This window comes from Prenolepis imparis, unplaced genomic scaffold (genome assembly GCF_030444845.1).
Source record: "Prenolepis imparis isolate NDT839.2.m4 unplaced genomic scaffold, iyPreImpa1.0 SCAF_4, whole genome shotgun sequence".
Taxonomy (NCBI): domain Eukaryota; kingdom Metazoa; phylum Arthropoda; class Insecta; order Hymenoptera; family Formicidae; genus Prenolepis; species Prenolepis imparis.
This window is the reverse complement of record NW_028141162.1, coordinates 3,473,254-3,489,005: the sequence shown is the minus strand read 5'-3', so window position 1 is coordinate 3,489,005 and position 15,752 is coordinate 3,473,254. Positions and strand designations below refer to the sequence as shown.

The following is a 15,752-nucleotide window of genomic DNA, read 5'->3' as shown; positions in this document are numbered from 1 at the left end:
TTTATATAAATAATATATAATCTTCTTCTATTCTTTATCTATACACTTATTATGTCACTTCTGCCACTGTCGGAAATATTTTTTGTACGAGCTTTTGTGTTTTTGATAATCACAAAATCAATTACAAATAAAATCAAAATTTTGAAGTTTAAAAAGGAAAAGTGATTTGTTCACTAAATATTAAAATATAATTTGAGTATTTTATATATTATAATTAAAGTTGCTTTCTCAAATAAATTATTAAAACAGTAAAAAATGTTTAAGTCTAATAATTTGAATAAACGACTGAGATCTGAGTGAGATCGTGTCGAGCGGACGGCCTTATATATACCCGGCTGATTACATTCAACCCCTACTATCATATGCCTAGGTAGGGGTTGATCCTTATAGAGATGTAAGATAGAAAAAGACGAAGCTACTTAGCAGGTGGATATCGCATATGGAAGAGACCCACGTTACTAATTTAGTACATTTATAGCCTTGGATACAGAGCCATATGGTAGACGAAGAATATCGCCGAATGCCTGTCAGAAGGGAACCGTAGCATGACGCATTTTTGGACGTATGTTTATGTAATTTTGTTGATTTCGATGAGTCGAAACTAGAATAGATATTTTTTCATCAATAAAATATGAGAGAATAGAGTGAATAAAGTAAGTAGATAGATTATATGTAAAGTATACATGAATAGTTATATTGTAATGTTTTATGTATAATATAGTTTATGTAAATTGTATAATGATGTACGCAAATAAATTTAATATAATATACATATTACATTTAGATAAAATTTTTATTAGATACATTATATTAAAGAAATCACAACGTATGTAACATTTTTAAATTATTAATATGAATAAAACATATATCTTTGGAAAATATTTTTATTCTATTTAATTTGGCAAAAGAGAATAATGTGAGAGAAACTAGTACAAGATCAGTTATTGCCCATTCGCATGGCTTTTTCTAAACATTTAGAAGCAACTTGATAAAGTTTCTTGTCCATTTGATCTATAATATGAAAGAAGAATTTATCTTAATTATATATTAATTATAAAAAATTAATGAAAATATAATGCCACTAAAAATATATTAAATAATGAAAATATATATTGCTCGTAATTACTTACAAATTTTATGTTTTCCTTTCATAGGAAAACTTATCGGTAACATGTAAGAATTCTCACATATAAAAACATATGGACTATCATTTTCTCCTTCTGGATAATGTTTTCTATATTCTTCCTGAGGCAGAACATCGATCACCGTTACACAGCCTAACAAGGAACTCGTGGGATAAGTCTTGGGGAATTTTATTGTTTCTAGAATTGTCAAGATTGATATTATTAAAAATAGTTAAGGTATAAAAATATAATTAAAGATATATATAAATATATTAAAATGAATATTTTTTACTATTTTTTAATATGTTGTAGTCATGCTGTATACTGGATATTTCTTCAGCAGATGGTACTTTAGCAGCCGATGCTATCCATAGTCTTCCTCTGTGTGAAGAATACCAATTTCTACCCTCATGGCTGATAACAACAAACTCACATCAGATATTCTGACTATATAAATTATTTTTTTTAATATATCATGAACTCACGTTTTAATTCCTGCCACCAGCAATGATGCATAAGGCTGATGCATGCTTAAACACAGGCCTTGATCAGACATTTCCAAATATTCTTTATCTTGAATTCTGCTTTCTGTGTTCCATGTGTCATTTTCAATTCTTCTGTTTGTTCCAGATATCCCCATGTCAATAAACTGAATATAATAATGATATATAATGAGAAATGAAAATTGTTCAGAATTATTTAAGATTAATCAGAAGTGAGCTTTTGTAATTTACTATTAATTATAAAAAAATTTGCGATCTTACTGTTGGCCGATCAAATTCTATCGTTGGACAGATATTCGGATTATCAGAGGCATCGTACGACATTGCTTCACCAAGCTCTTCTGATTGTAAATTATGGAATTCATCATCATAAACTGCGTTTCCCATAAAATCTATAGTGACCCTTTTATCTAAACGCGATGCGTGCTTGCGAGCAAGTGCTTCCGATTCTTGCTTCCGTAACTTTTCGCGCTCCTCAGTAGAAAACCAAATACTATTTGACTGATAATAATCCGATTCGTCATCAATCACTTTAGTGCGGCGAGCGCTATTAAAAATAATTATTAATTATGACTAATTTATCATTATTAGTAATTAGTAATAATTAGTTTTGATAGAAAACATGTGCAAAACATGTGCATACCTGTTGCGATCAAATTCAAGAAGTTTGTCCCTCTGTTTGAGGGAGTCTTCAAAGCCTTTATTTGGCTTTCGTTCCATCAATTTATTGTACAAATTATCGGCCTGTTTAGTATTACTCTGAAGAAGCGTTTGTTGTTCCGGAGAGCAAACGAGTTCTTCACAAAAGAAGCATAGTCCTGCACCTTCTTGCGCACAGACTATTCTTCCACAATTGAGGCAATTGTTAATTAATGCATGTCTCTTTGCTTCGCAATCACATTTGTGTCTCCCTAAACACGTTGTCATAAAAATATATCATTAATATAAATTATTGCTTTATATACATATATGCATTACTTATACATGTTTATTATAATATGAATACCTTTCAAGAGAACATCTCCATGATCTAATATATTAACAAATTTAGTCTTCTTTTTTTCCATTTTCACAGGTTTTGTTTCAAGTTTTGCAGCTTCTTGTATCTGTAAAAAAAAAAAAAAACAGCAAATAGTTATAATTTTCAGTTACTTGTTAAATAATTTTCGCAAAGTATAAAATATACCTGAACATTTTCTTTTCCCTTTGCTTTTCCTTTCTTCTTTTCATTCTGTTTGTTGGGCACATTGTCACTGTCATTTGTTTTCTTATATCCAGTTTGATTTTTATAAAATGCTGGAACAATATAGTAATTCAAGAAAATTATATTTTATATATATTTTATATTTATACATATACAATATATGTGTGATAATAAAGCGATCTCTTTTAAGATTCATCTACATCTGCTCTTACCACGTTGCTTCTTCAATTCTGTTACAAATTGTTTATGCTTTGGATTTTCATAATTCAATAAGCTTGCAAAGTAGTTCTCTAAATCTCTCTCATTTTCTATTTGTTCAATATATCTGTGAAATTGAGACATGTGATGTAACAATATGCAAACAATAATACAGAGAATTTTTATTATCCTCTATGTACTTACTTGACTAACTCATCCGGAATCTGAAACTCCAGTAATTTGGACAATTTCTCTTTCATCCACTGCTCCATGATAACGACAACGATAAATGAATAATAATGAAAATTGTCTGACGTATATATATGTTGTATGTATAAACACACGTGCTTTTTGTCACGTCCTGTCACCTGTCACGTTATGTCAACGGGGTTACGGTGACGAGGATGAAGAGTATCGTGGAGAACTTTTTCAGATAATATATTTATTTCTTATTAATATGGAGTTTTCATCAACAATAACAGTGTAGCAGTAGGCGTAACAAGAGAGACGAGGTAGGTAGGTTACGAGGAACCTAACCTAATGTCGTACGCCAACAAGTCACCGCGATTGGAGGGGATCCTCGGTTTGTGTTTTGTGTGGCGCCTTTTCACCGTTTTCTTTTTTCTTTCCTTTTTTAATTATTTATATTACTACTTTTTTTTATACGCTCTGCGACGTCGATCACTATCATTGATTTTGCGATACGTAGTCGACGCGTTGTCGAGCATTTATATGCGCAAGAATATAATATATTTCCAATTTTCGCGAGCCACGTGAGAAACGGAAAAAAAAAAAAAAAAAAATGAGAAACGCAACGTATCCCCATTCACTCGCAGACTGTCCATTATTTCGAGAGAAATACGATGTATTATTATTATAATATATAATTATCGCACATTACGCGCAATCGTACTTGTATCTCGCACAGTTTACGCAATCGATTATACAAATAAATGCATAATAAATGTCATATATGAGAGTGTTTCGATCGCGCGTATTGCGAGATGAACACCATTCCGTTCTCAGTTTTTTTCTTTTTTAATACATATATATATTATATATGTATATTCGGGAACTAAATTTTTGCTTACTTTCCACATTTTTTCGGCGCCAGTTTTTTTTTCGCGCGTACAAAGCTGTAACATTATTAATTACCAATTAGTCGAGTATGAGTTGGTGCGGTCCAGCGCAACCGCTCGAAAATTAAAATTAAATTAATTGTCACTTTGCACGGTTCACAAAATATGTATGCGATTATGTGGAAGGGGAAAAAAAAAAAAAAAAAAACGTCACGGTAACTCATTTGCAATTATCTGCAAATTGAGAAGCCATGCTCATCTATATATATACATATGTTAATTCTTACGTTTAATTATTCCATAAAATTCTAATGTTATGTTATATTATATGTTATAGCCGATGCCTGCTTTTATCAAGTGACAAATCAAGAATATCGCATGCCGAAATAAAAATTTAAATATTTTAAAAATGATGCATATTTGACGGTATCTCTGATCTCCCGATAAGACCTTTTTTTTTTAATTTTTCGCATCGCGTGATTCTACAATTATGTAAGACTATTAATAGATATAAAAAAATTGTTTTAATATAATAACATTATAATAATTTTTAAATTAATATAAACAAGAAAAAAATATGTACCTCTCTGAAATTAATAATTGAAAATTGCAATAAAATAATAATTAAAATTATGCAACTAAATATGTTATATATGTAGAAATAATAAAGAGTTATTCACGGATATAGAACTAATTTTTGCGAAAAAAAAATAAATTGATACAATCCCTGTAGAAAAATATTTGATAACAGCACAGAGTTGCATATTAATTCATCACTTAGCAGGATAAAAATTTTGTTAGATATATAATATCAAATAGTGGTATTATTTGGCAGGATTTTAAAATCAACGTAACAACAGTTCAAATTATGGCAGTGCTTTGTAGAATAATTTTATTGCCGGTTAGTGAATGAATTAATATGATGCCGTTAATTAATGCGACAAGTGACGTGATGAGGCATAAACTGTGTGATTTGATAATTCAATTTGTCAATAATGCATTCCTCAAAACAATGAATTCTCATTTACTAATTGGTGTATCAGTTTGCTTCTCACAAGTTTTTTGCAAGTTTCTTCTTTTTTTTTGTTCTCTCCTCTATTACGTCTATTACTCTCGACGATACTAATTCGCAATTCTTTTCACAGGTAATACATTTAAATTGTACTTGTGTTCTCCCTCGCATTGTCGTCGAAAACAATGCGTCGAGAATCGTGATGGAAAGAGAAGAGCGAATGCACTACACACGATCGAATATCGCGCACTTGAAAACTCAAGAGTCTCGCGAAAAAAATGCATGATTCGTAAAAAAATAGGAAATCTTGCTCGTGTATAGGCCGGCAATTCCAGATATATATACATGCTTAATACGCGCATGTTGTGTAACATGTACATGTGAGATGGTGTTTTAAAAAATTCAAAAAATATTTTCTAATTGTATTGAACAAAAAAAAATATTTATACTTTTTTAAAATATATATCTTGAAAATAATTCTTCAAACTCTATACATATATCCTTTTGTCAACGAATAATCGTAAAAATAACAATTAGAACCACTCCAAATTGTACTGCAAATTTGAAATGATTCTCGGTTGTGTTCACCACTATCGTATAATATAAATATAATTATATTGTTCAATATAATTGCATCTATTGAGACCGTTTCGGAAATTTCTCACAAAGCTTGCGGCAACGAGACCAGTGCAGTTTGCTCTTATCTTTCCGTGCATGTATATAACGTGTAATTAACCCAGGCTCTTGTTGGCGCACAAAGAAGTAGGGGGCTCGACCTTTAATTCAGTGCAATAGTGTTCCTTCAGGTATCTAGTAGAAGACACATATGTACAGGGGGATCCTCGAAGGATGCCAGACTTTCTCGAGACGTTCGCGAAAATAGAACACGCAATGAAAACAGAGAAAGAGAGAAGGAGAGATCCTACTGAACCAAATTGCCGGTAGAACCCACACATTACAAAGAATTACAGCTTACAAATTAATTTCAATAAGTCTATCTTTGATTTCTTTAGGCGCGGGTGACTCTAGACTGGCCCCCTATGTTTGTATTTTGATCACTTCCTGAATTAATTGCGGTACACAGATTAAACGCTATAGTTTGCTGAAAAAAAAAATCTGTCTTACTTTTTTAGAGCGCTTTTAAAGCGGCGATAAAATTTAACCAGTCAGTACTTAATTGATGTGACATTTACACAAAAAAGAGATAATTTTACAAGGTAAAGAGAGAAGTGAGAGAAGAGAAAGAAGTTTTTTAAGTTAGCTTAAGTTAGCCGAAGTGCGTTTATGGGAACTTTACGTAGGCGAACGAGAGAGATGCAGCAAAATGATTATTTAGCGTGTCTGTGTGGCAAATTTTTCGCTAAATGCGAAAAATATAGTGGTGCACGACTAGTGCTCATCCAGGACACTTTCATCGATCGTAGCTAGGCGCATATCATAATCGCGCTATACGTAACCGAATAAATTCTCTCTCGAAACTACCTATAACCACGATTACTAACAAAGACAATGACATTCTTCTAGCTACCGGTGTCGAAGTGTATAGACTCTGTTCTCTACGGCGGTTCTCGTCTGCAATTAGTCGCATACTCGCTCCATTCTCGGTGAATAGTCACACATACATTTTCACATACGGAGATATATCTATCTACTATAAGGACTCGAGGGATTTTAGTCTGTAAGTTCTCTGAATACAATAGCATTTTCTACTAAGGAAACTATATGTGAAACTAAATGTCTAATATATATACTATACTATCGTGTAATATAATGTAGTGAAATATTCGAGTACAGTATAGTACAGTACTAGTTAAGTAAAGTATATTTTTGGGCGGATACGACTACTCCTCTAAGGCCTCGCTCATAAATCCTCCTTTTTTTTAGTAATTAATTAAAATTTAGTTCCATACACATTCACGCTCTACCATCTAAGTTGAATAATAATAATAATGTGAGATTAGACGTATGAGTTCGCCCCTCCTTCATCGAAGTGATTCGAAAGAATTCGATAGACAAAAATGGGACATGCACATCGATCAGTAACAATTATTCAATTCCAATAATGTTTCATTTACAATTCCTGAATTGAATTTTCATCTATCAGTCTAGTAAAATCGTCGGAAGTCGGTAATTCACCAACCAGCGAGACGGTCGGAAGTTTACCAAGTCGCAGAAAAAACGAACGATTATTTATTAGAGATTATCATATAATAATACCGCGGATTTCTGGCGCGATCTTATTTTGCTAAAAATTGTGTTCTATTATTATACACTCTTCGTGTAAGATAAAGCAAAAGGATGGAGAGATTTTGAGTTATAGCGTAATATTGATCTTTGGCACTGCTTTAGGAAATAATAGTAAGTCACGCGAAAGAATTCGCGCGACATATGTGGCTACGAAATTTTTTTTTCTCTTATTTTAAATGTAGGAGGATTTCTGTGACCTCCTCCCCCGTATTGAATAACCCGTGTGTTATACGAATACATTATAGACTCGATTAGAATTCCATTCACTTGTGTAATCTTTTCCCTTGACAGGCGCGATAATTGTAAGATAATTAATGCATATTATCTCGCGATTAGTGGTCATTCTACGCCGAGAGTCCATCGAGCGAGTCTCTCCTTCCGCAGTCACAGGAATTATTAAATATGGCAGTATACAGTTCAATTCGACGAAGTTCGTTAAAGCAGCGTTTCTCAACACGAGATAATTATCTTCGCCATCTTGCATCTTATCTATGCGAAATCTCTCTCTCTATATATATGTATTTTTTGTCGTTTTATTTACAATATTCGCGTTATAACGAGATGAAGGAACAATATAATCTGTCTCTCGAGATATTTACACTCTGAAAGGGATAATATATCTATAGTATCAGGCTTGTCCGAGTTTCTGTTCGCGAGCAAAATGCGCTTCCGCTTTATCGCTCTGCCGAGCGAGACGGAAAGGGAAGAGAAATGGGGGGAAAAAAAAAAATACTAAGACTATTCAGAAATTATCACGTAAACGCGTATGTTCGTTGTATTCGTGCGCTGCTATGGCCAATCGATTGTTATCATTAAGAGTTAAAGGCGGCGCACAAAGGCGGCTGAAGCTCGTTCGAGCTTGAAACTTAAACAGGTCTGATCTAGTAGATGCCTTAATAGCAACTTTAAGAATCGATTTAATTTTCAGAAAGAGAACTTTATGCACCTAAGAATCGCGACGGAATCGCCAAAAATCAGAGTTGAGAAACGCTGTAGCGTACAATATCTGATACCGTAGCAATCGAGAGAGACTCACCCAGGCTGCCGGTTAATGTAGAGTTAAAATGCCAACAAGAAAATATCTTAGTACTCGTGTGTATCTCGTTAATTATTTAAGACATCACTACTAAAGTTTATAGCACTTTTGTTTATCGACGTATCCTATGTTATTAATGTACGTAACAACGTATGAACAATCAAAGAGATTTCCTTTCCTTTCCCCTCCCTATCACACTCTATCCTTTCTACACAGAAAATTTCTCCCGTGCTCCACCCTCTTTCGCGATTCTGATTTAAGTTCTTAATTTTTTTGATGAAACTGTCGGATTCCTCTACAAATTGACCTATAAATCTGATATTGCTTAAATCAAAGCCCCTCAGAGGCTCAGCGATCATCCAAAGCCGAACTTCTTTCGAGAACTCTCTCCTTAATAAGGGGCAGTCTCCTATCAAGGGGGATGCAAGTCGCGGTGATGGGCTCTGGCACTTAAAATCGCCTTCAACTCGGACTCGAGTTGCTTCTTCGTTCGCTCACTCACCGACCGGCCGCCCACCACCGGCTGAGTCAATCTAGGCGACGGCAGGTCCACCATCAGTTTGCCGGTGTCGCGATTCTCGTGGCTCCTAGCACGTCGTATGGGCTTCTTGATAGGCGCTTCTTCCTGGGCTCTTCCTTCGTCCCCGGAACGACTCAAGGAGAGCGTCATCTCTTGATTCAGGGTATAAGTTGAACCGCCACCGCTTCTACCACTGCCACCACCACCGCTAGCACCACCGTTACCACCGCCTATAGCCTCCGAGGATCTGGTAAGACTAATAGAGAGATCCCCGGATCCCCATTCACGCGACAGTTTTCTCCCGATGGCGGACGTGAGTTCGCTGTTCGGCGACAACAGCGGACTCTTGGACGTCTGATAGCCTGCCGAGTGCGGCGGTCTCAGGGTAGCGAACACCGGGAAGGACTGGCCCCGCTTGGCGGGGCTGCGAGAGTATCTCGGAGTCGGTGCACCACCACCGCCTCCCCCTGCTGCGGCGGAGTCGCGCCTGACGGTCGGCGTGCCACCGCTGGTTGAGTCACTCCTGATAGGTGCCACCGGGCGTAACGTAGCGCTGCCGCCGAAATGCGAGCCGAGAGGCGGTGGCGGCGAACCGCCGTCGCCGTGACTCAATCTACGTCCGACCGTCTCCAGCGGACTTCTCGCGCGCAGATTGGTGCTGCTGAGCGTGAACTCGCAGGGCTTCATCGGCGCGTCGAGACTCACCGGCGATAGTCCGAGACGAGACGCCGAAAGGTTGGTCGAACTCCTGCTCTTCTCCGAGCGTTTGGGACTCCGAGGCATTAGAGGACTCTTGCTACGACTCCTCTCTCTACCCTTCCCTAGTTTCTCATTCTCCTTCGCAGCTTCTGCAGGTTCTTCGGGTACCGTCTCGATTTTCTCTTCTTGTTGAACTCTGAAAGATTAGAATAATTAAATACTCACTAATTCCTCACTCTTCTATTTTGATGTGATTAATTATGAAAATATACTGAAAAAGAATGTAGATAATGAGACATTGAAATTAGAAGTATAAAGAAAAATAATTCTGATAATAATATTCCCTTACCTTCGGATTTCTTGGATCATTTCGAAAAATTGCGCTTTGCTTTTACGTCTGCGACGTTGTTCATGTTCCTTCTGGAACATGGAAAGATTGTTAATATTTAGAGATTAAATAAAACGTACTGTCCGTAACTTCGTGAACATATATTTTCGACAACTTTTTTTGTCTAAAAATTCAATTATTTCAGAAATAATAAATGTAGATTTCTTTACTATTATCAAGACTTATATTCACGAATTCGTTAGTGTGGTAACTTAAAAAATTCAATGACACGCACTCGTTTGACGCTTTTCTGGAAAAGCGATGCGATTTGGCCTTGTCGCACCGTGTGCACCAATTCCCGGGCGGCGTGATGCGGTGAGACCAATTCCACGCAATTGATGAACCTGTACAGCTTCTGCGAGAAGAACATCACATTACGGCTGCGCCAGATGGAATCTTCCGGTCTGTGTCGCAGTCGCGGCAACGTGTACTTGTAGAACAGATGTTCTCCTGCCAATATGATGGTACCGAGCACCACGCCCATCCCAAGCAAGCAAAACACTCCGGCCACGGACGCTACCCCCAGAGGCCTGGGTTGACCACCAGAGTCAGACTCTAGCTCTATTCCTTGTCGACCTCCGAGACATGGCAGACCACCGTACCTGAAATTAGCTCGTTTTAAGGTATTTGTCATCTAGATTGTAATACCTTTTTTAGTGATATTCCTTAGTTGATGATTCCTTATTGATATAATGTGAGTAAATAATTTTATATATGTATATAATATATAATATTTAATATATATTATATATGTGCGCGTATGTAAAAATTTTTGAATAAATGATTGATTTTATACGTATATAAGAAATCTTTTTAGAAGTTGCGCTGGAATAGAAAATTAATTAAACTTAGGTAAAAGAAAATTTTTGCGCGCATATTTTCTCGGACAGTCCGTATACTCTGCGCAAAAGACTTTATTTACCACTTAATGTATTTTAGTCTAACGTAATTATTACGCTCTCGTTATCGCAGAAATAAAAAGAAAGTTTGTCCGCGAGCCGATTATCGATTATTCAATTTTTGCGTTTATTTTCGCGCATCGCTCACCATTTCTCCTGTAGAATGTCGAGCAACCCGTTGCTCGTGTAATTCGCTATGACTTTAGATATGGTTTCCTTTAAAGGATGTCCCTTCGTGAGCGCGATCGCATAAGTGTCTTCATTGATGGTGTCGCCGATCTTTTGCAAACGGCAACCATCGTCGGTCGCGCGATAGTAATCCAAGATTGGCGTGTCCGCGATCAGGATGTCCAGAGTGCCGTTTCTTAATCTTTCGACTCCTTCAGCAACGTCCGACAAGGAATATCGAGACATATGATTCCATAATTGCGGATTCGCTCTTTGCACGTAGTATTCGGCCGCGGACGCTCTTGGCGCAGCAACTCTCTGCGATAATAGCTGCAAAATATACATAAGTTTTACTTTACATCTATTATTGAAAGTTATATATGCTAGAAAAAAAAATACGTATTTTCTTTATTCTATTCGAAGCTATTTCTTCTATAAAAATGTTAATTAATATTGACATTTTATTGAATTCAATATTTTAAATAATTAATTTGACATAATTAACGTAAAAAATCATTAATGAGCAGTAAACACAATTAAGATAAAAAAGAAAGAATCTAATATCTAATAAAAATACTTTTCTATTCTTTTTATTATTTACAGCACCTTTGAACAAATAATTAATTTACCGATATAAAAAAACGGAGATACTTACACTTTTATCGTGATAATTGCTCACTCCAGAGTGAAAAAACAGACCAGCGATAAGAGCGGCAATATTGGCTGTGTACGACGCCACGAAGATAACGGAGAAGCCGCCCCAGATATTGATGAGGAACTTGTTAGGCCAGGATTTCGGTGCTTTAAAGGCCACGAGATGACCGCATAGGAGACCCCACATCACCCAGAGCGCGGAGGCGATGGAGAAGTTCTTGCTGCGCTGTCTGCCCCAGGGATTCAGGCCGAACGGGCTGAACCATTCGTAGAGCGCCACGGCGATCGCGGTAAAGTTGAGAGATGTGAACACAGCGATCCACAGCGCCGTGCTAAACGGGAACAGGAACGCAAACAGCGGTATCTCGGAGCGGAGTTTCGGCGCCGTGAGAAAGCTCACGCCGCTGAAGTAGTATGGCGTGGTGAAGTCTACCACTTCGGCGCGATGAGTGGACACGCTTAAGGGCGCGAACGCCATCTGCGCCCGGCCAGACACCAGCTCGCCCATCACGCCGCTCCACGTGCCGCTATTCCTAGGGCTGTTTCGTTTGCCAAACAGTCCGTCCTCCGCCAGGTAAAGATTAAAGCGGAAGCCTAACTCGCGCGCAACCACCTTGAGCAGGTCCATGCTCAACCCGTAGCAGCACATGATGGCGTTACCCTGCTGGCAAGTGAGACCGCGCAAGCAGAAACCTTCATGTAGACTCGTGACCATAGTGAAGGGCGACGCCACCGCGGTTACGATGCGATAAATCGGCATTCCGATCTTCTCGCCGCCCTGTTCGAGGTATGCCGGTACGATGCCGCCACCTGGCCAGATTATGGTATCCAGACGAACCTCCCTACCTCCCTTGATGGTGCCGACTTTGGTCCACCTGTTAAACAATTGATGAGATTAATTATCCCGCCTTCGAGCGTGACAGATCGAAATATTTAAAGTGAGTTAAACCTTAATTGAGTCTTATTCCCAGGAAACCTGATGGCCTGCAAGTTCAGCAACTGGAACTCCGCCTTGTCCTTGGAGATTTGTCTCATAGATCTCCTCAATTTTCTCGTCAGAATCGCGGAAACGTTCTCCCTCGCGTCGCTCGTCATGAATTTGGCGTTACGATCCGGATAACATTCCGGGACAAAGTGTTCCCTGACCTGCGGCTCGCGCATACGGCTCAATCTCTGCTTCGTCTCCTGAAAGGTTTCGTCCAACGCCTGCGAGGCCTCTCTCAGCATTCTGGACAGTATGGTATCGCCGCCCATGATCTTAATGCCGGACGGTCTGAGTGCGAGCATGCCGACTGGCATAAAGTTCTTGGAATTGAGTTCCCTGTCGCTCGCGAGCCTCACGTCTTCCTCGTCGTCGAAATTGAAGCCTCTGTCCTCCCGTTTGGTGACGATCTTTTCACTCCGCCATCTGTACTCCTGCAGCCGATGTATGTCGTTGGCTAAACTCGGCAACGAACTCATCAGCGGCGGCGGCCGCTCCTCGTTCTTGGACGCGAGATTTATCGTTCGCTCCAGCAGCGGTAAGTTTTCGTTCGTCGAAGCTGCAGCAGCAGCAGCAGTGCGCGTGCCGTGAAAGATCGAGCTGATGACGTTGGGCTCGTTCGGTCGTAGCTCCGCCTTAAGATCCAGCCACAGCCACAGGAATCTGCCCGAAAGCATCTCGAATTTGCCGGCCGCTCCGAGGATCTTGCGGGCATTATTTAGATCGCATGCCATCACGATGACCCCGCCGCTGCCGCCCTCCTCGGCCACCCGTCTCAATCTCAATCTCAGAGTTCTGTCGTTCGTCGGCAGATGTATGATCGCGCGAGGCGTCAACGACGACTGGTTCGTTCGTAGCAGATGAGTTACAGGCAACAGGGTGGTGTCGATGAGGAGGGTGAACGCGTGCCAATTAGCTCGATGCATCAGGGCGGCAGCCGCTGCTCCGATCTCTTTCGGACTCGAGCCTATGCGGTTCTCAAACCGACCAAGATTTCCCTGTAAACGAGAAGTCATATTTTTTTATTAGCATTTTTTTATTAGCTCTAACTGTATAATTCTAAATTTCGTAAACGTGATGAACATAAAAGGTGTACCTGGCGAAGAAAATCTTTGTGCGTAAACGGCAACCATAGAGCTGGAAGGTTCAGGGCGGCAGCAGCCGTGACAAGAAATCTGGCTGCCGATCCTCCCCCTATAATAAGGCTTAATACTGTCTTTCCGCCTTCGATGTCTGTACAAAATTTGTTTAACAGTGACAAGGGATACGACAAGGAATCCGTCATGGGTGTCATTCTTGCTTCTATATACGACACATCCATGTCCGCGTGATAGAACATGGTCTCCAGTCTCGCTTCTTCCCATGCTCTCTGTACGTCTGTCTTGAAAGGAGTCTGAGGCTGAGTTAAACATACCACTATCCGCCACGATGATGCGTAAGCCGATCTTAGCCTGGCCTTCTCTGCTCTCAGAGATTTCGCGGCGTCCGCAGTGCTAGACACCGACACAGAAACCCCTAATAAGAGGAGGATCACCACTCCCGAATAGGAGCCAGGCATCTTCCTCGGTTTTCCTTATTTATTCTCCCCGTCCTCTTTTTTTCTATTTAGCTTTTTTGACGTACATTGCCGAAGCGTGGGCCTAATCTGAAAGCAATATATACATTATGACAGATAAACTATTATCAATATATATTTGTTAGCATCTCGTTAACATTATTATGTGTATATTTTTTTATTTCAAGTTATTTCTAAGTCACATTTTTTGAAAATTTTTTTATCACATATTCGCTGTCATAAATATATATATATATATATATATATATATATATATACAAATATATATATATATACAAATATATAATGTGCTTTATATATGTATTCTGAAAGAAACTTAAAGTCATCGCGCGATAATAACTTTCATTAACGATTAATATTTACTAAATTTCCTCTCTTTTTTTTAATAGCAATACACAATTATAGAATATTGTTACGTTACGTTACCGAGAGAAATATAGTTCATCCACCAGGGACGATGTTACATCTCTATTTCATTGAATTTTTCGCAAGTGTCAAAATAACTCCCTTGGAGGGCGAGAGGAGGAACAGGCACATTTCGCACACACTTCGGGGCGAAGAGATCCCGATCACATATTCACATAAAACGGGTATAATCCGGACTCGTTTCGGGAGTTTGCACAAAACAGAGACGACCTTACCTCTTGACGGAAGGGATGGAAGGTCGCGCGTCTGGTGGGGGTTCAAGAAGAGCAGAGCAGGGATCGCTTTTTGGCCGTCGCCGCATAATAGCTGATGTCGATCGTAGACGGATAAACCCGTGTCGATCGTCGCGAGGCAGTCGGTCAATTGTGTCGGCGCTCGACGCGGAGGACAGCGGAGCGATGGAGAGCCACCCCGACTTACTCGCCCACCCCCGGACAACCTACCCCGTGCGTAACAGCCATTTTCGCGAGCAGCCCCTCCCTTTAAATTTCACCCCTGTGGTACCCTGTGGTCCACACGAGCGCGCTCGTGGCATCCTCGCGTGTATTGCGCCTGTTTCCCTTTACATAGGTGTGTGTATGTATCGGTGGCTGTGGCTCTTCGACAATGCTCCACCAACACTCGCGAATTTTGCTGACGCCCGTTATAAATGTCCCTCGCAGCGTTCTATGAATTAAAAAAGAACGTATTTCTTGAGCTCCTCCTAATACACGGGGTGTCCCGGAAGCCGTGACCTGATTTCGTTTGCGCGCGCTCTCGGGACACAATCCGATTTCTTTTTCTTGACTGAAATAAATAAAAGGAATATAATAGCTTTCGCGTTGAACTTAAGAGATTGATGATATAATAATGTATATGAATTTTTTTGAGAAGCGGCAACATACAAAAGCAAATTCAAATCTTTTATCTTTTAATGATATTCGAATAAATTTCTAATCGACTCTTTAAATTATTTCTTATATATTCAGAAATATTATATATATAACAAAAATAAAATCTTTACAAGCTGAACTTTTGAATTTGATTCGAAATTTAAT

At 38.8% G+C, this 15,752-nt stretch overlaps 2 protein-coding genes across 4 annotated transcripts; both read right to left on the bottom strand.

Moving 5' to 3' along the window:
* Window positions 1-38: 38 nt before the first annotated feature.
* LOC145934772 (activating signal cointegrator 1) lies at window positions 39-3,737 on the bottom strand. 2 transcript variants are annotated; one of them, XM_083035512.1, is made up of 10 exons: window positions 3,234-3,737; window positions 3,044-3,156; window positions 2,814-2,923; window positions 2,634-2,733; window positions 2,271-2,538; window positions 1,889-2,174; window positions 1,610-1,773; window positions 1,417-1,538; window positions 1,131-1,322; window positions 39-601 (listed from the first exon to the last, which is right to left on the bottom strand). In XM_083035512.1, exons 1-10 carry the CDS (start codon window positions 3,299-3,301, stop codon window positions 528-530), a joined length of 1,497 nt encoding a protein of 498 aa, XP_082891638.1. In that variant the 5' UTR covers window positions 3,302-3,737; the 3' UTR covers window positions 39-527. The 2 variants fall into 2 exon arrangements, with proteins under 2 accessions (XP_082891638.1, XP_082891637.1); XM_083035511.1 differs by lacking the exon at window positions 39-601 and adding an exon at window positions 775-1,011 and having other exon boundaries at window positions 3,234-3,736.
* A 687-nt stretch (window positions 3,738-4,424) lies between these two features.
* LOC145934771 (uncharacterized) lies at window positions 4,425-15,735 on the bottom strand. Of its 2 annotated transcripts, none has more exons than XM_083035510.1 (8): window positions 14,716-15,735; window positions 13,810-14,358; window positions 12,681-13,711; window positions 11,733-12,606; window positions 11,058-11,407; window positions 10,246-10,612; window positions 9,972-10,042; window positions 4,425-9,818 (listed from the first exon to the last, which is right to left on the bottom strand). In XM_083035510.1, exons 2-8 carry the CDS (start codon window positions 14,269-14,271, stop codon window positions 8,816-8,818), a joined length of 4,158 nt encoding a protein of 1,385 aa, XP_082891636.1. In that variant the 5' UTR covers window positions 14,272-14,358; window positions 14,716-15,735; the 3' UTR covers window positions 4,425-8,815. The 2 variants fall into 2 exon arrangements, with proteins under 2 accessions (XP_082891636.1, XP_082891635.1); XM_083035509.1 differs by having other exon boundaries at window positions 14,931-15,735.
* Window positions 15,736-15,752: the final 17 nt, after the last annotated feature.